This window comes from Eptatretus burgeri, chromosome 8, assembly GCF_056783735.1.
Source record: "Eptatretus burgeri isolate ZD-2024b chromosome 8, Ebu_testis_v1, whole genome shotgun sequence".
Lineage (NCBI taxonomy): Eukaryota > Metazoa > Chordata > Myxini > Myxiniformes > Myxinidae > Eptatretus > Eptatretus burgeri.
The window spans coordinates 89839646-89865113 of record NC_140968.1 but is presented as its reverse complement, the minus strand read 5'-3'; the positions used below and the strand labels follow the sequence as shown (position 1 = coordinate 89865113).

Below are 25468 nucleotides of genomic sequence, written 5' to 3'. Positions count from 1 at the left end.
TGTGTGTGTGTGTGTGTGTGTGTGTGTGTGTGTGTGTGTGTGTGTGTGTGTGTGTGTGTGTGTGTGTGTGTGTGTGTGTGTGTGTATAAAATGTCGCCACATAAGAAAGGTGATAGTCATGAATGAAACATTATCTCGTGCACTGTTCTTCATTGCATGGCCCGCGAGCCACTGGCGGCCCCTGGTGGCCTAAAGTGCGGCCCCTGATGTGTGGTCGATAATACGCAAATGTGAAAACACCCCATCATAATCTGACATAAATTCTATCAAAACGAAACAATGGTTTGAAATGAGTGTTCCAATGTGATGCATAAAAGTAACATCTACATCAGTATATGGTTGCAGTATACAAACAAAACCAATGATGCTTGCATCCCAGTTATCCACAACAAAGAATAACACATGGAGGTGGGGCCGAATAGCAGCCATTACGGAGTCCTGCAGGCAGTGCAGCGGCTCTCACACTGATGTCTTATCAGCAAAAGTGCCCCCCCCCTCTAAAAAATAGTGAAGATCACTGATCTAATGAGTAGTGACTCACATTCTTTGAATATATAAGGAGCACATGTATGAGACAGGACTTTGTTATATACTCGGTGTTTCCATAAAAGGTATACAGACAGACAGACTTTTACATTTCAGATAAATTAATGAATCAGCAGAGAGAGGGGCAATGTTGAGTGTTTCTAATACCTAGAGATTGTGTTAATATGAGCTGTAATGATTACACATCATAAATTTGCTGTTGATACCCATAAGACAGTGCAGAACGACAAGATGTCATGTAGTTTTCAATATTTAAAGTCTGTATACATCATATTGAGACACCCCATATTAGAGAAGGAGGTGTTTAAGAAACAGAAGTGCAAAGACAAAATAAATACAGAAGAGTTTTTCAGCAGAACAAAGTAACAGAACCATGGCCAGAGACCACAGCAAAAGAGTAAAGAGGAGTTCAAACGGCAGTGAGGCAGAGGGCTACTTTCACTGAGGGAATAGTTCGCCTGTCCGTCTACGCAATGGGAGATGGGGTTTTGCAATTGTGTGTGTGTCGCAGCCATAACATCTTTACCATTTGAGCTTTTGTTATCAAATTTGCAACAAATCTTTATTATGAGAATATGGAGAACACTAATTAATAATTTTTACATTATTGTATTTTTTTAGTTGCTCTTTTCATCAAGTTTAGTTGGAATATAAAGCAGACGTGGACAGGCTTTGCTTTTTTGTGATGCTTTCTAGTTAATGCATGGAATGGTCCCTCTGAAAAGGTAGTGGCAGCAGAAGCAGTACACAGTGGCCACAATGTCTTCTCACCCCTTGTAAAAATTGTGACATTGCCTTTTATCATATTAGCTGACAACCCTGAAGAGTTGTTCAGGTTGTACCTCATACATTTGCAGTACTCTTACTTTTTTTTCCATATGTCAGAGAATATGACACAAGCCTTAAGTGTCCAGTGGATCTGTTTGTGCTCCATCATTATCAGAGAGAATAATTTTGCGCCATGTTCTGTGGGACATTTTCCGGAGCATTTTTGTCTAACTTGAGAATGAAGATTGGCCAATTTCAGGTCAACCTTCATGTGCTTTTACATTGCCGAACGCGGTGTTCCAAGCTCTGTGGATTCTTTACAGGTTGACTTTTTGGTGACCTGGCAACAGTTTCATCGACTAATTCGCACTACTGACTTCCGGTTGATGCCCTTCCAATTCTTGGCAAATCTTTTTTGTTGTCTGTTGCAAAGAGTTTATGCTCACAAAACAGAAGTGTCTTTTTATTGGGAGCTTCTTGGTGTGGAGTCGTTGCTGGAAGTCGACGCACACCTCTTCCATTGTTTTCCTTATTTGTGGACGTTCGTGAACCCAAACAATGACACCAATCCGTTGTTCAATGGTGTAATTACTTGTATCACCATGGTTGCGTTCACTCGATCTGAAAAAAGGGGAAAAAGGAAACAAATTCACACTCTGCACACAAAGGCAACGTCACAATTTTTACAATGGGAGACAAGACATTGTGGCCACCCTGTAGAGAGGTTTACATTCAAATTAGATAGGTACCTAAAAGCACTGGAGACAGAGAGGTACAGGAGCTTTGACCAAACTGCTGGGTAGCTTAAGTATGGATGAGACAGTGATGTCTGTGAGTCTTGTCAAAAAGTGAATGTGCTTACCCCTGTGACTGACGCCACTGTTCTCCGCTGCACTCCTACTCCCTCCCTCCACTACAGTAAAATTAGGAAGATAAACGAATAATTTAATGTGCTGTTGATAAAATACAGGCATGATGGGATCTTCGGCCTCCTCCTACATCAAACTTCGCCTTATCGTACAGCCATATAACCTCCTGTACGTTTTGTGACGTTCACCCAACTGCACGGATGGCGATGCTTTGCTCTCCACTATTTGTGTATTTACTAAGCTTTTGTTTTGTTGACACAATTCCACTCTGTTTTATGTGCTTCGTGAGCCTCGGTACATGCATCGAAACACAAATGTTATATACTTCCAGCCGATAATTTATTACGTGTGTTGCTGGACCTTTTTCTTCTTCTTTCTGTTTTTCTGGTTTTTTTGCCTCTTTACACCATTCTTTGTGCAAAACACAAGTGAACGGAGAAGGGCACACTGCAGATTTTAACTATATTTGTCAATTTCCCCTCAAAAATACTACATTCCATCAGGGAGAGAGTGTGATAATGGATACCGACAAGAAGGCACCCAGTGACCTTTAGAGAAGAAATATGGCGTTTCATGAAATGTAGGTAAGAATGATCAATGCCGCATTGGTAATGTCTCAACAAAGGCAGGAAAAACAAATGCGGCCAAGCCTGTAGTGAAGGAATCGGGCACACAATTTCATTTCCAATCCCCTTTTCCCCATGCGGACTACTTCTCAATACCGAGCACAATGGAAATAGCTTAATACCTGCATTAGAAGGCCGCCTGCCAGATTATATATATAACGTAATTTGCAGCCGATAATTTATTACGTGTATTGCTTGTAGTACTTTGTTTTTTTCGTTCTATTTTTGCCTCTTTGCACCACTCTTCGGATGTTCTTCACATTCTGAGGTCTCTCGCAGATCGCGAAGCAGGCAGGGCACATAATGGTTCCGTACCTACCGAGGCGGGCCGCAGGGCTGCCCGGTTACAGCTCGTGACTCGCGATACGCTCATCTGCTTTATGAATCACTGCAACCCAAACGGGTTTCCAAGGCAACGGATCCCCTGAGAGCAATCGGTTTCCGTGGAAATGCAAAGGGACAACACGTCGCCCCTGGCTCGACTCAAGTGTGCCTTGGTCTGTAGTGTACGGAATGGCAAGTTGGTGTTGCTCGGTGAGCCTAACCCAGGTCTATAGTTTGTATCGCCTCGGTCTGGATCAATCGGCCACATTGTATGAAGGTTGGTTTGTTCGAATAGCTGAAGCTTGATGGATTTAGTTGATGAGGTCTGACTGGTTGAATATCTTTTCTCATTGCTATGTCATACCTAAGGTAGAGGCAGAAATAATGACTGATTTCAAACAGGGGATTTGAATATTCTTAAGAGGAATAGTATTTTTATATTTTACATTTGCATGAGGTGCTGTCACTTACGAGTGGGAGCATTTACTATTGTCATTGTATTCATTACAATCAGAACAAAAGCACAATGTGTGATTTAAAATTGCAACCATGGCAACTGGGAGGTAAGTTTACATTCAACAATTGGCAGCACTCTTTAAGAATGAGAGAGACAGAGACAGACACTTGGTGGAAAAAATGTCCTCAAGTATAAAATGTGTAATGTTCCTGTGACAGACTGTGCAGTCATGAATATCATGAGAGACACAGCCTACTCTGTTGGAAGCTCGCTCACCTCTGAAATGAGTTGTTCTGGGTTTGATCGCTGTGCGAACGTGATCATTCCAAAAACTTCTGCCTGATGCTGGCACTGCATCGTAGAGCACGCCGTTCTTCAGACAAGAGTTCTGTTGTGTTGTCTGCAATTTGAATGGAGGAAAAAAAAATCCTCAACGTTTCTGCTTTTGAGAAGATGTTCTTGCCATCTTCTTATTCACTGTATGAGCGATCACCCTGCCTCATTACGACTCGAAAACCCCTGCATCAGCACCATGAGGCTTTATAATTAAATGATCTGCCTCCAATGAGAGATCAGAATATATAATATGTATATACAATCACAGCCTTTGGCGATTTCTCTGAAAAATGTTGCTCTACCTTGAAGTAGTGGGTGAGAGGTGCCACCTAGTGGTTTGCTGGTGAATGCAGTTTTCAGCAAAACTTGAATTCATTAGTTGCAATAACTTTGTTCTTTGTGGAAAGGCACTCAATATTGTGTTACACAATTATCCACATATTTTAAGCTGGAGAATATTCTTGTTTGAATATCTTCCTGACAGCCTTGCTCGTTTGTTCTTTGGCTCTGCACTGATGTGATGGAGTCTCTCATAGTACAAATATAAAGCTTCAGGGCCAGTGGGGCAAGTGTTTATTTATTTTTGCTGGTTTCTATGTTGACACTGTCTCTATCACTCTATCACTCTATCACTCTATCACTCTATCACTCTATCACTCTATCACTCTATCACTCTATCACTCTATCACTCTATCACTCTATCACTCTATCACTCTATCACTCTATCACTCTATCACTCTATCTTTTAAACCTTTTAACCTTTGAAACCTGAGCTCCTTGGACATTCGACTACCCCATCCTGGGCTCCCTCGAGAAAAATCTTTCCCCTTGAGTATATGGAAGTTTGAATAGCGGCTGGTAAACCAACGTAAATTCATCCTTCCCAGTGCTTCGGCAAGCGAGCGTGTGTTGCGCGTGTGGGTGTGAGCAGTGCCGCCAACAAGTGAGGCTCGGGTCGATCACCAACAACAACAGGGTCTAAACACGCGACGGACGATCTCGGTGCCCTCCAGACTTCGACTGGCATTCAAGGCTGCCCCACGAGAGGGTGCACGGCAAAGCAGGGTGCTGGCGACGGACGTCACACGCATTTCAGGACGTTTTCGCTTCACGGAGGACTTTCTGGTGAGCGAGACGATTCTTTCCCCGCCCCCCCCCCCCTGAATGATCCATTGGGTACCCTTGTCTGTGTTTAGCTGTACGTAAGTCAACCCCCCGATAAGCATCTGCTCTTTGTCTCTGTCCTGGCATTTTGATTGATTTTGCTTTGAAATTCATTCTTTATTTACCTCAGCAAATAAAATGTTATTTTTATTTATTTATTTTATTATTAAGAAATCATTTGTCGATTACCAACCTGTCCGTGTTTGTCCTTTCCTTCCATTGGTCTAGCATTGTCTGAACCGAGATAGACTGGGAGGTAATTGCCACATATTTGACCAAAAATAGTTGGCACGTACCAGCGGTTAAAACGCTCGGCCGCCCTAATTAAAATCTAATCAGATAACATTGGTGCTTTGCCGAGGGTGCACTCTCCACTCAGGTAACCACGTGACCTCCAGTTAAACAGAATAATTAGACGGTGGACACTGGAGCTCGTGGTTGACTGGGTGGCGTCTGTAGTTCTAAAACAACCCACCATACCACAATGTTAATTGTTAGCGGTGGCCCCAGGTCCGGCTCTACCGAGGACAACCGGGGATTAATCCCCCTCAGTGACAAGCTGGTGTCTCTGTACTCGTGGCCGCAACAATATATATATATATATATATATATATATATATATATATATATATGTATGTATATATATATATATGTATATATGTATATATAGAAATATACACTACCGGTCAAAAATTTTAGAACACCCCCATTTTTCCAGTCTTTACTGAAATTTCAGTAGTTCATTTCCAGTGAATATCCTGAAATGGTACAAAGCTAAGTGGTAAACTGCCAGAGGTTAAATAAAAAAAGTTTAGGTTACCAAAAACTGAAAAATACTGTAAATTTCAGAGTTGGGAAAAAAGGCCCTTTTCAGGGAACAAGTAATGGGTTACAACTGCAGCTGTTCTGCCGCAATGGAAGAACATTAAGCCTTGAAAGTTTATACAAACAATTCCTCCAGGTGTCCCCACTTTTGTTGATTAGTTACAAACCCTATGTCTGAAAAAGCAGTGTTGGAACAGACTGTTACGACACCCTCTGAAGCATTATTTGGACAATATTACACTGCAGGAAGTTGTATCTTGCTATTGTAATTGTGAGAAAAAGACAATTGTCAAAGTAAGACAGACAAAACCATAATAACCCTTAAATGTGTAGGTCTTTCCTTTAGAGAAATTGCAAAGAAGCCAAGGTGTCAGTGAGTACAGTTTCCAACACCATCAAAATGCACTTGGAAACTGGAGAAAACTCTGACAGGAAGAGGTCTGGCAGACCCAAAGCCACAACACAATCAGAAGACAAGTTTCTAAGAGTCAACAGCTTGCGTGATAGGCGGCTCACAGGACAGCAGCTTCAAGCACAGCTTAACACTGGTCGAAGTAAGGAAGTCTCAGTTTCAACTGTGAAGAGAAGACTTCGAGCTGCAGGTTCGACAGGTGGAGTGGCAGTAAGAAAGCCATTGCTAAGATGGCAAAATAAGAAAAAGAGGCTTGCCTGGGCCATGAAGCACTGCCAGTGGACTACTGAAAACTGGAAGAAGGTCTTATGGACCGATGAATCAAAATTTGAAATCTTCGGTAATCACGCAGGGTTTTTTTACACCGTTGAGTAGGCGAAAGGATGGTTCCTCCGTGTGTGACACCAACTGTCAAACATGGAGGAGGAAGCATGATTATCTGGGGCTCTTTTGCTGGATCCAGAGTCGGCAACTTGCACAGAGTTACTGGCACCCTGAACCAAAAGGGCTACCATAGCATTTTGCAGCACCATGCCATACCCTCTGGTCTATGCCTAGTTGGTCAGGGGTTCATCCCACAGCAAGATAACGACCCAAACATACCTCCGGGCTATGTCAGAACTACCTTAGAAGAAAAGAACAAGACGGAAGGCTTCATATCATGGAATGGCCAACAGTCTCCAGACTTAAAACCCATCAAGCTGGTTTGGGATGAACTGGACAGAAGGGTGACAGCAAAGCAACCTCCAAGTACAACACATCTGTGGGAACTTCTGCAACAGTGTTTGGGAAGAACTTTCTGAACAATATTTGATTTACCTTTGGAGAAAGAATGCCACGAGTATGTTCGGCTGTTATATCTGCAAAAGGTGGCTACTTTGATGAGTCAAAAGTTTAGATTAAATTTTGTTCAACAAAACGATTTCATGACTTATTTTTTATCTGCAATTGTTTATTTGTTCTATACTTTAATTTCAGAGTGTATTGAAACATTAAATTGCTTAAATTTCAGTAGAAACTGGAAAAATGGGGGGGGGGGGGGTTCTAAAACTTTTGACCAGTGGTGCATTTATATATGTATATATATGTATACACCAATCCGTTGTTCAATGGTGTAATTACTTGTATCACCATGGTTGTGTTCACTCGATCTGAAAAAAGGGGAAATAGGAAACAAATTCACACTCTGCACACAAAGCCAATGTATATGTATATATATATATATGTATATATATATATATATATATATATATATATATATATATATATATATATATATATATATTGTGACGTCCACGGGACTTGAACAGTCCCGCTAACGTAGAATGAGCCGAAGCGATGGAGGCGGTTTATTTTTATATAACCCAAAGACGGCGGTTTCAATCGCCCTACCGCAAACGGGACGAGGAAGGTGGCACGAGTCGCTTTTCACTGAGTTGATGATGTTTATTTGTTTTTATTATCACCAGAAATAACAAGACTCGGCAAGAAGAGGGATCCGGGGCGATTCGACGGGATGGTGTGGGATCGGGCGTGGGGAAAAACACAGACAATTCCAATGAATATACAGTTCTCAATCCCTCTAAGGTGCCAAGCACAAACACACACACACACACACACACACACACACACACACACACACACACACACACACACACACACACACACACACACACACACACACACACACAAAACGTAGCTATTTCTGGTGGTCAGGCTGGACCGTGGTGTGGACGCAACTGTCCCTGGATCGGCGTCGGACGAGCCGGCCTTGCTCTCGTCAGGGGGGGCAGGAGAAACCGTGGTGCTGTCGACCTCCTGGTCTTGGCCCAAGTCCGCTCACAGCCGCCAGGGAACCAGTTCTGGCGCCAAGCCGCGAGCAGGAGAGGGAGGCAGGTCCGCCCGCCGCCCGACCCCGTACTCCGAGTCAGCAGAACCCCAGAGCCAACCAAGGTGAGGCACGAGGCTCAGCAAGGCTCCAAGACACGATCAAGAACACGATCGACTCAGCACAACAACAAGGACGCTCTCTCTGCCGCCACAGGGAACCACACCAAAAAAACACGATCGTTCTGGTTGTAATCTTCTTCCTCTTCCTTTTCGACCCCGAACAGAACATTTTAATCCTCCTGCCCTCGTCACCTCCAATCGAGCCGTTTATTGGCCCACCGCCGTCGCCTTCTGCCAATCGTGATCACGGGGCGGAGCCATCCGCTGCACTGTCCTGTGACGTCACGGCCAGTCTCCAGGGACTACCAAAAGGGGTTTACGCAGACAACCTTACCCTATCCCGTGTCCCTATCTAATTACGTGACAATTATCATTTCCCCCCTTGAAGAAATGAACATTTACTAGACAACTTATCACCACTGAATTGCTACTTATTACATCGAGATCCTGGTAAACTCGAACAGCATGGCATACCTAATTAAACATCCTAATTACCCTTTGAATGCATACCCCCCCCCCCAAACGTAACAATATATACACTACTGGTCAAAGGTTTGTGGCATTGTGTGAGGAAGTTTGGAGTGGTGGAGAAGTTTGTGAGGATTGTGCAGGATATGTATGAGGACAGTGTGACAGCGGTGAGGTGTGCGTTCGGAATGACGGACCGCTTTAAGGTTAAAGTGGGATTACACCAAGGATCAACTCTGAGCCCTTTCCTGTTTGCAATGGTGATGGACAGCTTGACGGACGAGATCAGACTGGAGTCTCCATGGACTATGATGTTCGCGGATGACATCATGATCTGTAGAGAGAGTAGGGAGCAGGCTGAGGTGAGCCTCAAGAGGTGGAGGTACGCACTGGAGAAAAGGGGAATGATAGTCAGTAGGAGTAAGACGGAGTACATGTGCGTAAATTAGAGGGAGGGTGGTGGTATGGTGCGGTTGCAAGGAGTTGAGGTGGGGAAGGTGGATGGGTTTAAATACTTGGGATCAACTGTCCAAAGTAACGGAGAGTGTGGTAGAGAAGTGAATAAGAGAGTGCAGGCAGGATGGAGTGGCTGGAGAAGAGTTGCAGGAGTGATTTGTGACAGAAGGTTAGCTGCAAGAATGAAGGGGAAAGTCTATAAGACGGTAGTGAGACCAGCTATGTTGTATGGTTTGGAGGCGATTTCGCTCACAAAAAGACAGGAAGCGGAGCTGGAGGTGGCAGAGTTGAAGATGCTGCGATTCTCGTTGGGAGTGATGAGGATGGACAGGATAAGGAATGAGTATATTCGAGGGACAGCGCAGGTAGGACGGTTTGGAGACAGAGTGACAGAAGCGAGATTGAGATGGTTTGGACATGTGCACAGGAGGGAAGCGAAGTATATCGGGAGAAGGATGCTGAGGATGGAGCCACCAGGCAGGAGGAGAAGAGGATGGCCAAAGAAGAGATTCATGGATGCCGTGAGGGCGGACATGCGGGCGGTTGGAGTGTCAATGGAAGATGTGGAGGATAAAGCGAAATGGAGACGGTTGATCCGCTGTGGCGACCCCTTACGGGAGCAGCCGAAAGAAGAAGAAGAAGAAGATATATATATATATATATATATATATATATATATATATATATATATATATATATATATATATATATATATATATATCACACACACACACATATTGTGGCGGACCCGGGGTCAGGTTCGAAGACCATGAGGGGTAAACTATCTCGGGTTCCCACGAGACTCTCTGTAATTGCAGGCCGTCGCACACAAATAACTTTGTGATGTGGTGGGTCGCTAATGTCATCGAACGCGATCACCAATAATTCGGCCACGTGACTTAGGGTCCTCCAATAATTAATACCATTTACCTAAAAGTCATGTGTCTTACTACCGGGGAACACGTCCTCCATATGCACTTGCCCAAACCGGATCACCTTCCCAGATGAGATGCAGCCGAGCGGACCTGCCATTCATGTGCCGGCTCGGAAACAGATCATTGTGGAATAACGTGTATATATTTATATATGTATATGTATATGTATATATATATATACATTTTTTTTTTTAAATGTGTGTACATACATACATGCACACACACACACACACACAACACACACATACATACACATACACTAACAAATGTTAGTGTGTTTGTTTCCTCCATAATTCCAAAACCATAAAACCTAGCAGCCTGAAACTTTGCATGCATAATAAGAAAACTCTAAGGAAGTGCAAGAGTGAAAATTTGGTGTTTTGGTTAATTAAAACACCCCTTTTGAAGATAATTAACGGCCAAATTTAATTATATCATTTATCACGCACTTCCTCGGCCACCTCACTCGTTGTATTCTTCAGGCATATCCTTGGTGTCTTCGCTGGGGTCTGAAGCCACCATGTTTTTTTGGACTGCTCAACCATGCCTTGACTTCAAACAGGCCGCAACGATTTCTAACGATAAAGTTGTATTTTTCACTTTCTTCCCTCATGCCTGTTCACCATCGCTACAAATCGCTGTGTGCATTGCATTGCTTATAAACGTCTGGAGACCACAACATTCATGGCTTTTATTCATTTTTGCACATACCATAACATGGAGAATCTCTTAAACTAAGCAGAATTCCAAATTTTTGCTCCACAATCAAACTTACAAGCATTTCCCACTCCTATAAAAGTGTTTCTTTGTCCAATTCGGACATATTTGACATTTCAGGCATCTCCGGAGTCCGGAATGTGTATGTTTAATATGACAGTTCGGTGATTTCTAATCGTGTGCCAAGCGAACCATTTCTAATCGTGTGCCAAATCCCGACCCAGCTATAAGCTGTCTTCCTGATGTTTCACAGGCAGGGTGATTCATTAATGTGTGTGTCGTCTCTCAGATGGATGATAAATTGGGCATCACATCTGCTGGAATCGCTCACCCCTCTCTCTGCAGGAATCGTTCACCCCTCTCCCTCCATCACCCCTCTCTCTCTCCCTCACCCCTCTCCCTCCTTCACCCCTCTCCCTCCTTCACCCCTCTCTCTCCCTCACCCCTCTCTCTCCCTCACCCCTCTCTCTCTCCCTCACCCCTCTCTCTCCCTCACCCCTCTCTCTCTCCCTCACCCCTCTCTCTCCCTCACCCCTCTCCCTCCATCACCCCTCTCCCTCCATCACCCCTCTCCCTCCATCACCCCTCTCTCTCCTCACCCCTCTCCCTCCATCACCCTTCTCCCTCCCTCACCCCTCTCCCTCCATCACCCCTCTCTCCCTCACCCCTCTCTCCCTCACCCCTCTCTCCCTCACCCCTCTCTCCCTCACCCCTCTCTCCCTCACCCCTCTCTCCCTCCATCACCCCTCTCCCTCCATCACCCCTCTCCCTCCATCACCCCTCTCCCTCCATCACCCCTCTCCCTCCATCACCCCTCTCCCTCCATCACCCCTCTCCCTCCATCACCCCTCTCTCTCCCTCATCCCTCTCTCTCCCTCACTCCTCTCCCTCCATCACTCCTCTTTTTTGTACCACAGTAATATATGTGGTCACAATGCTTTGTTTTCGATGTTTATGCCTGATGGGATCATTAGGTCATGCATGAGCGGTAGTTCCATGTTTTCAGTGATTATTTTTGGTTCATGTTCCCACATATTTTCTGGAATTGGAATATTAAAGTTTTGCAGATGTGCCAGAGGATTACTATGCAGACTCTGTCGTGTCATTGTGTGTACAGTTGTTCTGACATGACTTTTTTTTGTGTGTTCGGTCATGAAGCATAACATATCATTCTCTTTGCTAACGCCACTTCCACCCCTCACCTTTCTCTATTTTTTTTCCTCCTCCCCTCACTGTATCTGTCTCTCTGACCCCCTCCTTGCACCCCACCCTCCCACAGTGTATGTCAACGTTTTGTGAGGCGTCGCTCTCCCCACATCCCCTCCCCTTCCTCGCTTCACCTCCCGCCTCTCTCTCTCTCTCTCTCTCTCTCTCTCTCTCTCTCTCTCTCTCTCTCTCTCTCTCTCTCTCTCTCTCTCTCTCTCTCTCTCTCTCTCTTCCCCCCCCCTCCCTTCCCTCTGTCCACTCTCTCCCCTCCCTGCTCTCCGCCCTCTCTCTCCTCTCCGTCCTCTCTCCCCTCCATCCTCTCTCCGCTCCATTCTCTCTCTCCCCTCCCTTCCTTCGATCCACTCTCTCCCCTCCTTTGCTCCTCTCTGTAGTATCTTGTTGTATTTGCTAGTATCTAATATATACGGCTCCTTCAAACCACTGATTGACTGATTAACTGACTGATATTAAAGATCAGGACCTTCCGGGTGACGTAGAAAGCTGACAAATTGTGCCGATGGACATCGAAACCGCTACACTGGAAAAAAAATTATCACAGAATCATCATACAACATTCATAAATGAAAACATAAATAAAGAAAAAATAATAATGAAAAAAATAAGAATATGTCGGTGAGCAACTTGAGACAATGGGGAAGCATGGTAATTTTCTGTGCCAACAGACATCGATGCCGATCCACCAGGAAAAAAAATCACAGAACCATCGGAAACCATCCTAAAATGAAAATATAAGTAATTGAAAAATCAAATTCAGGTGAGCGACCCGAGACAATGGGGAAGCACGGTTCGTAAGCTTACACAATGTGTAACCACACTCCACCAGTATATATATATATATATATATATATATATATATATATATATATATATATATATATATATATATATATATATATATATATATATATATGTATATGTGTATATATGTATGTATATATGTATATGTGTATATATGTATGTATATATATATATATATATATATGTATGTATATATATATATATATATATATATATATATATATGTATGTATGTATGTATATATATATATACACATACACATATATACATACAGTATTACGCCGCTTATCCACCACCCTCGCCATCCGCCGTGATTTGCTCAGGAACCGAACATCTGAGCTAAAAGCTTAGCAAATTTCCCTGCTCATCCGCCACCCCGCTATCCGCCATCCGCCAGGTCTGCGCGACGTACATAGTAATGGAAATCCCTGCAAAATTACCCCGCTTATCCGCCCGTGACATCCGCCAGTGATGAGTCATCAGGAAAATTCTCGCTTCCATGGAGAAATGTACTAATGAGCCTGTGGCAGTACACATTCGGTAGAGTATTGTGAAATCTAATTTTGTTTATGCTTTCGTGGCATTTGCAGTGCTATCGCCAGTGTGTATTGTGGATATAACAGTGCTTAGTGGATTAGTGGTTTCTAAAAAAAGTTTGAAACAGCATGGCTCCTGTCGAGAGGAAAAGTGACTGTCAGTGTTTGACGGTGAAAGAGAAGAGAGAAATCTGTGAGTACTCTAAGAGTTTTCCATCAAAATCTCAACAAGACGTTGCCAATTTCTTCGCAGCATAATGGGGAAAGCCCGTGAAGAGGAGGACAATCGGTGATGTGATAAAACAGTCAGACCGATGGCTGAAGAAATCGCTGGACGTGTCTATGATGCGTCAAGTCAGTGGCAAACATTCCAATATGGAACAAGCGCTCTTTCTTTGGTTTAGCTCAGCACGTGCTAAAACCATTCCACAAACTGAAGCTATACTGAGGACGAAAGCCATGTTTTTTTTGGAGGTAAGCTGGAAATTGTCGACTTCCATTACTCGAATGGTTGGATGAATCGCTTCAAAATGCGCTATGGTATATCATGTCAGAAGTTATGCGGTGAAAGTGCTAGTTTGTCCCAGGATTTAGTGAGTGCTGGTAGAACACAGGCAAAGGGTGTGCTGAAATATTACCAGCCTCGTGATGTCTACAACATGGATGAAACGGGCCTGTTCTACCAAATGCTGCCTGACCGATCTCTCACTATGGGGGAGTATTCGAGGGGAACTAAGAAAGCAAAATCTCGAATATCGCTAGCTGTGTGCAGCAACGCTGACGGTAGTGACAAGTCCCGTTTACTAGTCATCGGGAAAAGTGCTAATCCCAGGTGCTTCAAGGAATTCAAGCATGACTTTTATTGCGATTACCGCAACAACAAAAAGTCGTGGATGACCAGCTTAGTGTTCCACGACTGGCTGCACGATTTCGATAAGAAAATGCGAATAGCGAACCGCCATGTGCTGATGTTGCTGGATAATGCGCCATCTCATATTCTGCCCGAGAACAAGGAGGGCCAAGTCAGTCTCACCAATACGAAAGTGCACTTCCTGCCGCCTAACATGACGTCGCATCTCCAGCCCATGGATGCCTGTGTCATAAACAATTTCAAGCATCATTATCGAAGATATCAACTACAGCATTTGGTGGATGCGATTGACGAAAATCGAGAACCGAAGCTGTAACTGAGTGATGCTATTCGCTTCTCCAAGATGGCTTGGGATGAAGTGAAACCCGAAACCATCAAGAACTGTTTCAAACACACTGGCATCACCCCGGACAATTGGTTCGATCCTGCGACAACGTCCTCTTCTTCGACCGCCACCACCACTATGTATCCGAGGAACATTTTCAAACAGATCGCTGAACATTTCAACATAGATAGAGCTGTGCTGATGACACCAGAATAATTCGATCATATGGATAATCATCTAGAACCAACCGAGGTTCTTACAGATGATGAAATCGTCGATCTTGTGACTACCATTCATGACGAGGATACCGAGGAACCGGATGCGCCTGAAGAAGTAGCCACGCATGGTTCCTAGCGCATTGGAAGTGAGGCGCGCCTTGGAACAAGTCACGAGTTACATAGAGAGCAACCGTAGTACGAACGAGGAGGATATTACTGCCATTTCAAAACTCAGGATGCGCCTGAATGAACTTGTAATCTCTGTCGCTGAACAAAAGGAAATTACTGATTTCTTCCATCCTGTTGGGGTCCTGTAATGGCCCCGTAGCACACATGTACTGTATGTGTGGCAATAAAAACGTGAATCATTTATGAAAATATGGTGTATGTTCCGTTTGTTTGGTTTCGTTCTAGTGAGTAGGGAATGAGATTCTTAGGCCCCTTCGAGCCCTACCCGACACCCCTTGCACCCCTCCAGATCATCTCGCGTGTACCCTCGCTTATCCGCCACCCCCGCTTATCCGCCAAAGATGACCTAGCCCCAACTTGGCGGATAAGCGGGGTAATACTATATATATATATATATATATATATATATATATATATATATATATATATATATATATATATATATATATATATATATATATATATATATATATTGAACACTACAGAACACAACTTCCCCTGTTGGCACTTTCAAACCCCTTCCATTTAGCAGTACTTGGACAAAATATTGCGGCATTTAACATTATCTCGACGAATCAAATTTGCCGCTCGTGAACCCCACCCATGTCCTTCTTTCTCAAGACAGTGTGGGGGTGGTTATGTGTTCCATGAACTCTAAAATGATTTATTAATCAATATGCAAATGAGCATGTTTCCTGCAACCTTTCTTTGTTGACAAGCAATTTTGGACATAACGGACACTTCCTCCTGTGTGGAACTGTCATCAACTCTGTTGTGGTCTGATGACATCTTAACCATCATATTTCTGACTGCATATCAGCAACAAACACTGACGGCATGAGTTCTGGTCCAAGAGCTATATTCAGAGCTGATGAAATGCTGAGTTAGCGCGAACTGCTAAACACATCTTTATTCAACATTTTTGGAGAGAGAAGTGTTGTTTCCTCATTTGTCTGAACAGAGGAAGGCCCATTTTCTCCAAACCATCTCTTAGACATTGCAGAGTCCAAAGGTTTGTTCTTTCGAGTCTGTCTGGAAAAGCCAGTGTTGCCATCTGCGTGGGATTTATTGCAACACTTTTTACCCGGCTATTTGTATGTCTTTCATCGTGTTAACTCCAAACAAGGGTTTGCTGTGTCTGATTAAGAGAGGATGGAGCTCTTTTCTACAGTGTCGAAGGTTCAAGGAGGAGCTTATAATTATTCTGCATGCAGGACAAGGACATTGGGAGACATTCATGCACTTTTACATCAAGCATTAGTGGACAATGGACAAATCAACGAGCTCCAAGTGCTCCGATGGGAATGCGGAGCAGGCCAAATTACCATTGAATCCTCTTCCGACACCTGGACCTGCATTTTAATTTTTTCTGTCCAAATTGCATGCTGAGTGTTATTGCTCTAGATTCTTATTCTTAAATCCCTTTTGTTCTGTTTCTCCCCCTGTATATTTCTGTTTATATACTGATCCCTTTCTTGTGGACGATGTTGCGTTTTGCAGCAGCAGGCTTCAGAAGTTATTTGTGCCTGACTACACCGACAGTGGGCTGGCAGGATACCTTGGAGTCATGCACACTCATCTTTGAGCTATTTCTCCCGGGTTCCAATTTCGAATCGGGTATCAATTGTCACCCGGATGTTTCGCACGCAAGACGATGCATCAATTTGTGCACCGTCCATCAAAAGGACGTCAATTTGTAGGACCCCTTCTGTCGACACAGGTACGTAAATGGGCGTCAAAGATCCAACGGTGTCTTTCGCGAAGAGTAAGTGAACTGTCGCCAACATCTTGGACAACACCTGCCCAATACAAACTCCCTTGCCAACCCACATAAGAGCGGTGAGTTTGTCAATACGGCGAAGGCCTTCAGCCTGCAGTGGACTGAAAACATGCCGATGATGACAACACCATCTTCCTTAATCTGATGCAGTAGCCTTGGGTTTAACACCCAGTCTTACGCTTGCCTTGACAAGGTAAAGTTTTCTCAGTCCCATGATGAACTGGCAATGTCAGGGTGCCGCTTCAACAGTGATGACATTTTGAATGATACAAACTCCAGATTCAAGAATGAGTGATTAATAGTTTTCATTGCACTCTTTCTTAAGAGGCCAATACATCAGGTGGATAAAATTAATGTAATAACAGCCGAATGTGTTGCTCCCAATGACAAGTGCAGCTCAGAACTGTGTTAATATTTCACTCGTTTGCTGGATCCGCAAATGCCCTTGCATGCCTCGGACACTAATGTATTGCATCGGGCAACCTTATAAATCCAATGCAACCAAGCGCTGATGATGCCATGCATTATTGGCAATAATAGATTGCATTTTGAATATTAAATACAATTTGTTTCATGTAATATTAATAGAATTGTTATTCCACAATTTTTTTTTTTTTACAAAACTGCAATTATATTCTCTGATTGGTAATTAAATGCACAATCAAGCCCAGTCATGTGTTTTGCATGATGCGCATGATGAAACGTTATTCGTTTAAAACACTGTAATCTCATACATTTAAGTTTTGCAAACATATTGAAAGCATTTCATGGTTCCCTTTTTACCCCGCGCACACGGAGCAAAAAGTGGGGTTGCTTCAGTCGTTGCTTTACTTCTATCTGGCTGTCTACAAACATCAGTTTATCATCGAGGAACAACTTGAATGTTGTATTTTGATCATGAATCGGAAAACGAACTCGTGGTTTTGCAGAGCTTTGGCTCTGAATTTATCCAGACCGTGCATGTGCAGAGAGGAGTGAGATAATTTATTTTATTCTGTCGACCTGCCTCACAGACAAACAAAAATGAAAATCATTCCAAACAGGAAACTTACTGTTTTTAAGGATGTTATAAAGGACACAAACAACAGGCACAAAAAACTAATGTAAAGTGTTAAATGAGGTGGTGTAAAAGACGCCGCTTCAATCACGGTAAACTTCTGATTTTTTTTTTTTCTTGAACCTAAAATCTTTATTTTATTTAAATTTAATTATGTATCTAAATACTGCAGAACACAAATCTCCATTTCGTTACTTTCAACAACCTTCTGTTTAGCAGGACTTGGAAAAATATTCATTCCCTGAGAGCAGAGTAACTATGAGAAAATAAAATCTGGGAGAATGGTACCATTCCAGTCATGGCTGGATGTTGGTAAGCTCAAGGATGAGAGGGTAGCTGAGGAGTTTCCGAACAGGCTAAGTGGGGATTTGGGGGAGGGGTGGTCTGGGTGCTGTACGTAATCCTGAAGAGTTTTGGAGTGCCTTCAAGACTACCATCCTCGATGTTGCCGAATGGATGTCTTGGAACTCCCCATCGGGCGAAGAATAATTTTGTCTCTCAAGGGACACTGGATACCATTGGCCAGAGTCACGGGGCCAGGCTGAATGGCAGAGCTGAGCTGTTCAGGGAGCTGAGGCATAAAACTGTTTGTGCGCTGAGCGTGGACAAGGAGGCCTATGTGTGAGGAATCTGTGAGGAGGTAGAGCATCACCTGTTGTCAAGTGATTCTCATCCTGCTTGCAGGGGAATTCACGCATTGCATTCCTCCATACCCATCCCTTGGTGTACTGTATTTAGAGCAGAGGGTGGTGGGCTCTTGACAGAGGAGTCCGAAGTGAAGGCCTGCTGGGCCGGTTACATTGAGCAGCTGTGCCAGACTGATCCACCAGTTGTTGAGTTGGATATCAGGGGTGTTACTATCCCTATTGTTGACCCCCAATCAACTGTGCTCTAGCTTCATTTGTGGAAATGCAAGCTGCGGTGAACCGGTTGAAATGGGGTAAACCTCCTGGGATCTGTGGCATCCTTGCTGAACTTCTCAAGGCCTGTAGAAATGCTGTACTCATGTCATTGCATGCAATTCTGTGCTCTGCCTGGAACACAGACAGCATGCCAACTGACTGGAAGAGGTCACACTCTGGGACCTTGTTGTCCCACTCTGGAAAGGGAAAGGTGATCGCCAGGACTGCAACAACTACCAAGCAGCGATGCTGCTCTCAGTGCTGGGCAAGGTCTTTGCTCGGAAAATTCTTGATAGGCTTCGCCACTATCTTCTTGAGCACCAGTGCCCAGAGAAGTTAGGCTTTACTCAAAAGAGGTCAACGATTGACCGTATCCTTGCTCTTCGGGTCCTTACTAAATGCAGACAAGAGTTTCGACAGGGGCTGCTTGCAGTTTATGTTGACTCTGTAAAGCATTCGATTCAGTGATTTGGCCTCTGTAGGATTCTTGGTCTTGGTGGGGTGCCACCAAAACTGATCAATCTAATATCTGAACTACACTCTGGCACTGAAGTGCTGTGAGATGTGGTGATACCATCTCTAACTTATTTCCATTTGTTACTAGAGTGAATCTGGGTTGTGTACTGGCCCCCACACTTTTCAGTGCTTTCATGGACTGAATTCTGGGGAGGATGTCGAAGAGATCAAGTTGCAGTGCATCATTTTGCAATGTCAAGATCTCTGACCTTGATTTCACAGATGATGCAGTCATGTTTGTGGAGACTCTGGATGCTCGAGGCCCTCGAGATGCTGATTGAGGAGTCATGCTACTGGGATTATGGGTTTCCTGTGTCAAAACTAAGATCTAGGCTTTCAATGACATCTTGGATGCTGCTGTCTTGTCTGTACCTGTTTGTGGTGAGGATGTTGAGGTCACCGAGAGATTCACTTACCTTGGCAGTGATATTCACGATTCTGCTGGCTGTGAGCCAGAGGTCGATAGACGTCTGGGTCAGGCCTGGAGAGTCGTGCATTCACTGGATCATGGGGTGTGGTGCCGCCGGTACCTGTGCGGGAGGATGAAAGTCTGTGTCTTCAGGTCCTTGGTGCTTCCAGTCTTGCTCTGCGGATGTGAGACTTGCACTCTGACCAGAGAACTGAGACGGAGACTTAATTGCTTTGGTACCAGGTCTCTTCGGAGAATCCTTGGCTATCGCTGGTCAGACTTTGTGTCCAACGAGCAGTTGCTGAGAGAGACTCAAATGAGATTTGTTGCCTGCATAGTCTATGAGCATCAGCTGCAGCTCTATGGGCATGTGGCTCATTTTCCTGATGCTGATCCGATTCACCAGATTCTCTCAGCGAGGGAGCATCATGAGTGGAGAAAGCCAATGAGCTGACCACGTGCCTTGTGGTTGCAGCAGGTTGATCAGCATCTCAAGGAGATGTGGATGTGCCAGGTATCTGCCTGGGGGATGGCCAGACGGAGGCCCCTGGATTACCGGTGGAAAGTGGATGCAGCAACGCGCTGCTCCGGCGCATGCTCCCATACCTGACCTGACCAGTTCCTGATACTCCCTGTCAATTGAAATGGTCTTCTAAGTTATCAGTGTAAATTGGCATAAAATGGCAACAATAAAGTTCACGTTCATACAATCGTGACACAACTTTCTAAAACAAAGTTTCCGTGCACATTGTAGATGTATGCCAGGAAAAAAATAACAGGTGAATGAAACTCAAACTACAACACCCAAACCGTTGAGATGATCAGTAGTTCCTCCATAAACACATCCCCTCATCCAAAGACAGCCTTTCTTCTTCCGCCCCAAGAGGAGAAAATCATCCAAGCATTCAGCAATTGCTTTGGCCACCCGTGTGGAGGCTCCATCTCTGCAGGACCTTGCCAAAACTGGCTGTGACATGACATATGCCTTGTCAATACGCACCAAGTTTATAATGTTTGACTGTGGTAATAAGCCAGCTCCGACCTTGAACATGGTACTTAACCACGCCCAACTATTCAGAGCCAAATACGTCAGGTGTGGTTAACTCAGAGATGACAACAGCTCTGTTCTCATCTCACTCATAACACACCGATTCCTGAAAGCTGTTTTTTGTTTTTTAATGACTATTTGCAAGAGAAAGTCCATTTAACAGTATGCTGCTACTACTACTACTACCAACTAGCTAGTGCTAGTTTCTGGGACAGTCAGCTTAATGTCTATCCGAGAGACGGCACACTTTGAGGCAATGCCCTACCTGAGAAGCACCAATCGGACACTTTATAGTTGGGTCAATGTTTCCTCCTCACCCCTCTCTCTCCTCGTTTCCTGGTCGTTCTTCGTCCAACCGTTGTCCCCCACTGCCAATCACCTCACTCCTTCATGAGCCTCGATCCTGGAGAGAGAGAGAGAGAAGAGAGAGAGAGAAGAGAGAGAGAGAAGAGAGAGAGAGAAGAGAGAGAGAGAAGAGAGAGAGAGAGAAGAGAGAGAGAAGAGAGAGAGAAGAGAGAGAGAAGAGAGAGAGAAGAGAGAGTAAAAAAAAAAAGTGTGTAAACGAATTGCACCACAGAGGCAAAGTATGAAAACAGTGATTTTGTATGACAGGTGTAACGAGTCCTGTAAGGTTCTGCACACGATAGGTTCACAGGTCGACCGTGACCATGATGGGACACGCCGCACGCTCAAGAATCGACTCCATTTCCTGTTCAGGAGACTGAGCACAACGCAAGAGAAAATGACAAATTATGGGAAGAAAAAACTGAATTTGAATTGTTTGTTTTGAGGGGAAGCTTTCAATTTGCAATCTGTGCTGCCACCTCAACAATGACTGAAAAGTTTGGACTTTTCATGACACCCACAAGGACAACATTCTCAAGGCCATAACAACCCTTAACTTGGAGGCACGGAAGAGGAAACATAGCCATTGGTTTTCCTACAAATGTTTGACTTCCTTCCAAAATATGGAGGGAATTTTCAGTTGGATTTGAAAATACTCGTATAGCTACACATTTGGTACCTCCATCATCGGAGGTGGGTGGAGGTTATGTGTTCACCCTGTGTGTCTGTTTGTTTGTCTGTCTGTGAGTGGGATATCTCAAAAGGTTATTGACGGATTCGGACGAACCTTGGTGGGCAGGTTGGATGTGTGGCAAGGATGGATTGATTCGATTTTGGTGAAGATCCGGATCTGGATACTCTTGATCTGAATTTTTAAGAGGGATTGTTCACCATCGAGAGAGAGAGGGCCAAACATGATACATATCAGGATAGCTCAATTTGTTGAGGGCGGATTTTGACAAAACTTGATGGATGAGTTTGGTAGGTGACAAGAACAAGCCGATTTGATTTGGCTTCATGTCTGGATGCATATCCGGCCTATAAGTGGGATACAAAATATGCACTGTTCAGCCTGGTACAGGTATGCGCTCTCACTTGGTTACCGTCACCAACGAAGGTGGGCGGAGGTTATGTTTTCACCCGTCTGTCTATCTGTCTCACAAGATATCTCAAAAAGTTGTGGATGGATTCGCATGAAATTTTGTGGGAAGGTTGGGTGTGCAACAAAAAAGAATGGATTTGATATTGGTGAAGATCTGGATCCCTGAATTTTTTCAGTGATTCTTCACAACTGAGAGATGTTACAAGTCTGGAGACAGCGATGGTTCACGAGAAATGTACACGGTTCGCCTTTTTTATTTTTTGACCTTCGAGGGGATGCCACAGGCAAACTGGCGGGAATCGGGAAAAACGTAAATGATGAAAGTTGTAGTAATCAAAGAGCACTACTTGCATACCAACTTTCATTCGAAACAGTTGAAAACCCAAGGAGCTTGCTGCCCACTTTATTGATTTTTATGACATTTTCTAAGTTCGTGACCTTGTGACCTTGACCTTGGGATGAAAATGAAAAATCGAGCTCCGTGGGGCTATGCAGGGGCCATTGGGCTAACCAAATACTGAAACCCCTGCCAGATTCAACAAACCCCCTCGGAGAAGATGTAACTTGAAATCGGCTACCCCCTAAAAGCACATGTTTTTTGGGTGTGGCTCCGCCCATATGGGCGGAGCATGCCCGTTCTCCATAAAACACAACGAGTTCATGATACAAACCTCCCACCCAAATCTTATTAAGATCGGATCAAAACCCACGGAGCTATGCTCGGGACAGACAGACAGACAGACAGACAGACAGACAGACAAGCCGGTAGGCGGACATGGGTCGTCGATCAAGTCGAATTTAGTCGTTTTTCAGCCATTACGAGACAACAAAAGCGTCCAGAACAACGGTTCTTTCTCACACATAACTAGGACATACCATGAACCTACCATACCTGTTTCATGGATATCTGACTCATAGTCTCTGAGATATAATGAACTTCGTTTTTATCTTGCCAAAACGAAGTTTTTGTAAGATATGTTAGTCAGCTTTTATGGTTTTTTTTTTTGTCTGTAATCACGTATAAAAAATTCTGCAGAGCACAGTTATCATTGGAAATTTTTGTAACTTCGCATATCAGAGGCCTATAGAGGTCCCTTTCAGCGCACAAAATTTTGAAGGTCAAGGTCAAGGTCACTTTGGCGCAAATCAGGGGAGTCGACGAAACCCTTATTTTTTGAGTAATTTTGATCGGATCGTCTTCAAACTTCATGGGAATAAAGTTCATGGTCTGGCGCTCGCTGATTAATTTTTGGTGGCGATTGGCCTTGACCTTCATATGGTTTTTTTTTTATTATTATTTTTTTTGTCTGTAATCACGTATAAATCACTCTGCAGAGCACAGTTATCATTGGAAATTTTTGTAACTTCGCATATCAGAGGCCTATAGAGGTCCCTTTCGGCGCATAAAATTTTGAAGAGCAAGGTCAAAGGTCAAGGTCACTTTGTCGCAAATCAGGGGAGTCGACGAAACCCTTATTTTTTGAGTAATTTTAATCGAATCGTCTCCAAACTTTATGGGAATGTAGTATATGGTCTGGCGCTCAGATGATTAGTTTTTGGTGGTGATTGGCCTTCACCTTCATGGTTAGCACCTGAGTTCAAACATATTTGACCCCAAGGTCAAATTTTCAAGTTTTGGGAACCAAATCGTGTAGTACCTCAAATTTAACACCTCGATGAGTGCTTTCTAGATATGTCAAGCTTGAGACATTATGACGTCATTTGGTGACGCTATGAGTCAAACACATTTTTCATGGTTACTCTGGAGAACGATTCTCATAGGAATCTCTCGAAGGCAGATATTAGATAGGCAGATATTCGAAGGCAGATATATTCCTCAAGGAGTCGCTCCTGGTGGATAGCACCTCTGTTCACCTCATTGTGACCTTAAAGAAGTCACACGTGGTCACCTTTTGGCAAGATACGGGTCACCCTGCGGGTGACATTGGTTTTATTTTATTGTTTTCGACCAGGGTTCATTCAAAGTCTATCTTCTCCGACAGTTTTCATAGGATCCGGCTGGAAATTTTTGACAATATGGCTGAATGTACTGCCCACAGTCGCTCGTGGCCCGATTTTTGATTTTCGAAAAAAAAATTTTTAAATGATTTTTCAAACATTTCAAAGTCCCGTTGCTCGGCAATGGTGGTGTGCATAGCAACGGTTCTCATTTGCCCACAACTAGGTCATGGTATGAACATAACAACCAAGTTTCATCGAAATCGCCATTGTATTAACGGAGCACTGGACCAAACAGAGGGACAGACAGACAGACAAGCTGGTAAGCTTACATGGGTCATCAACTACCCAATATAACCTGAGGCGATGGGCCCATTCGATGGGGAATGACCTGAGGATTAAGCACAAGAAAATTCATGATTCTGGCTTCAAGGGTTAATGCTGCAGATTGTTTTTTCATGAAAATACCCCCACATTTCGAGGTTTTTCGGCCGTTGCTAGGCAACGGATGGGTCCATAGCAACGCTTTTTTCTCACCCAAAACGATAACATACCATGAACCTACCATACCAGTTTCATGTATATCTGACTCATAGTCTATGAGATATAACGAACTTCGTTTTTTTTGTTTTCGACCAGGGTTCATTCAGTCTCTCTTCTCTGACAATTTTCAAAGGATCCGGCTGGAAATTTTTGACAATATGGCTGAATGTACTGCACACAGTTGCTCGTGGCCCGATTTTTGATTTTCGAAAAAATAAATTTTTTATGATTTAAAAAAAATTCAAAGCCCCGTTGCTTGGCAACGGTGGTGTCCATAGCAACGGTTCTCATTTGCACACAACTCGGTCATGGTATGAACCTCCCAACGAAGTTTCATCGAAATCGCCATTGTATTAACTGAAATCGCCATTTTAAATACTGATAAAAAGGGTAGAACAAATCTCAATTTTTTTTTTCGACGAGATCGACTACCCAACATATCGAAGGGAAAAGTGATAATCAGGGTAGAACAAATTTTCCCAAAAAATTAAAAAAAAAAAATTCCGACGAGATCGACGACCCAACAAACATATCGACGGAAATACTGAAAATAAGGGAAGAACAGATTTCAAAAAATTTTTTTGAAAAAATTTTTTTGACGAGATCGACGACCCAACAGACAGACAGCCAAACATATCGACGAAAATACTGATAATAAGGGGAGGTCAAAAACAAATTTTTTTCCGAAAAAAATTCTTTTTTCGAAAAAAAAAAATTTCAGACTCGGTCGACGACCCAACAAACAAGCCAGTAGGCGGACATTGGTAGTCGACTACCTAATATAACCTGA

At 43.7% G+C, this 25468-nt stretch overlaps 1 protein-coding gene and 1 long non-coding RNA gene across 3 annotated transcripts in view; one reads left to right on the top strand and one right to left on the bottom strand.

Annotated features, from left to right (window-relative positions):
• The window catches only part of LOC147022247 (uncharacterized), a 173744-nt gene that overhangs the window by 114611 nt on the left and 33665 nt on the right, over positions 1-25468 (top strand). Inside the window, exons 1-2 of one of the 2 annotated variants that reach the window (XR_015061126.1) lie at positions 3169-3410; positions 4858-5051. Coding sequence is in view for 1 of the 2 variants with exons in the window: in XM_085892935.1 (XP_085749061.1) it covers positions 4858-5051 (194 nt within the window). In the remaining variant the exon portion in view is untranslated. Of the gene's footprint in view, positions 1-3168; positions 3411-4857; positions 5052-25468 lie in introns of those variants that run through there. The other variant, XM_085892935.1, reaches the window with a different exon arrangement.
• LOC147022248 (uncharacterized) lies at positions 34-21126 on the bottom strand. Its single transcript, XR_015061128.1, has 3 exons — positions 20995-21126; positions 3867-3990; positions 34-1935 (listed from the first exon to the last, which is right to left on the bottom strand). It is a non-coding gene; the product is annotated as an uncharacterized LOC147022248 (long non-coding RNA).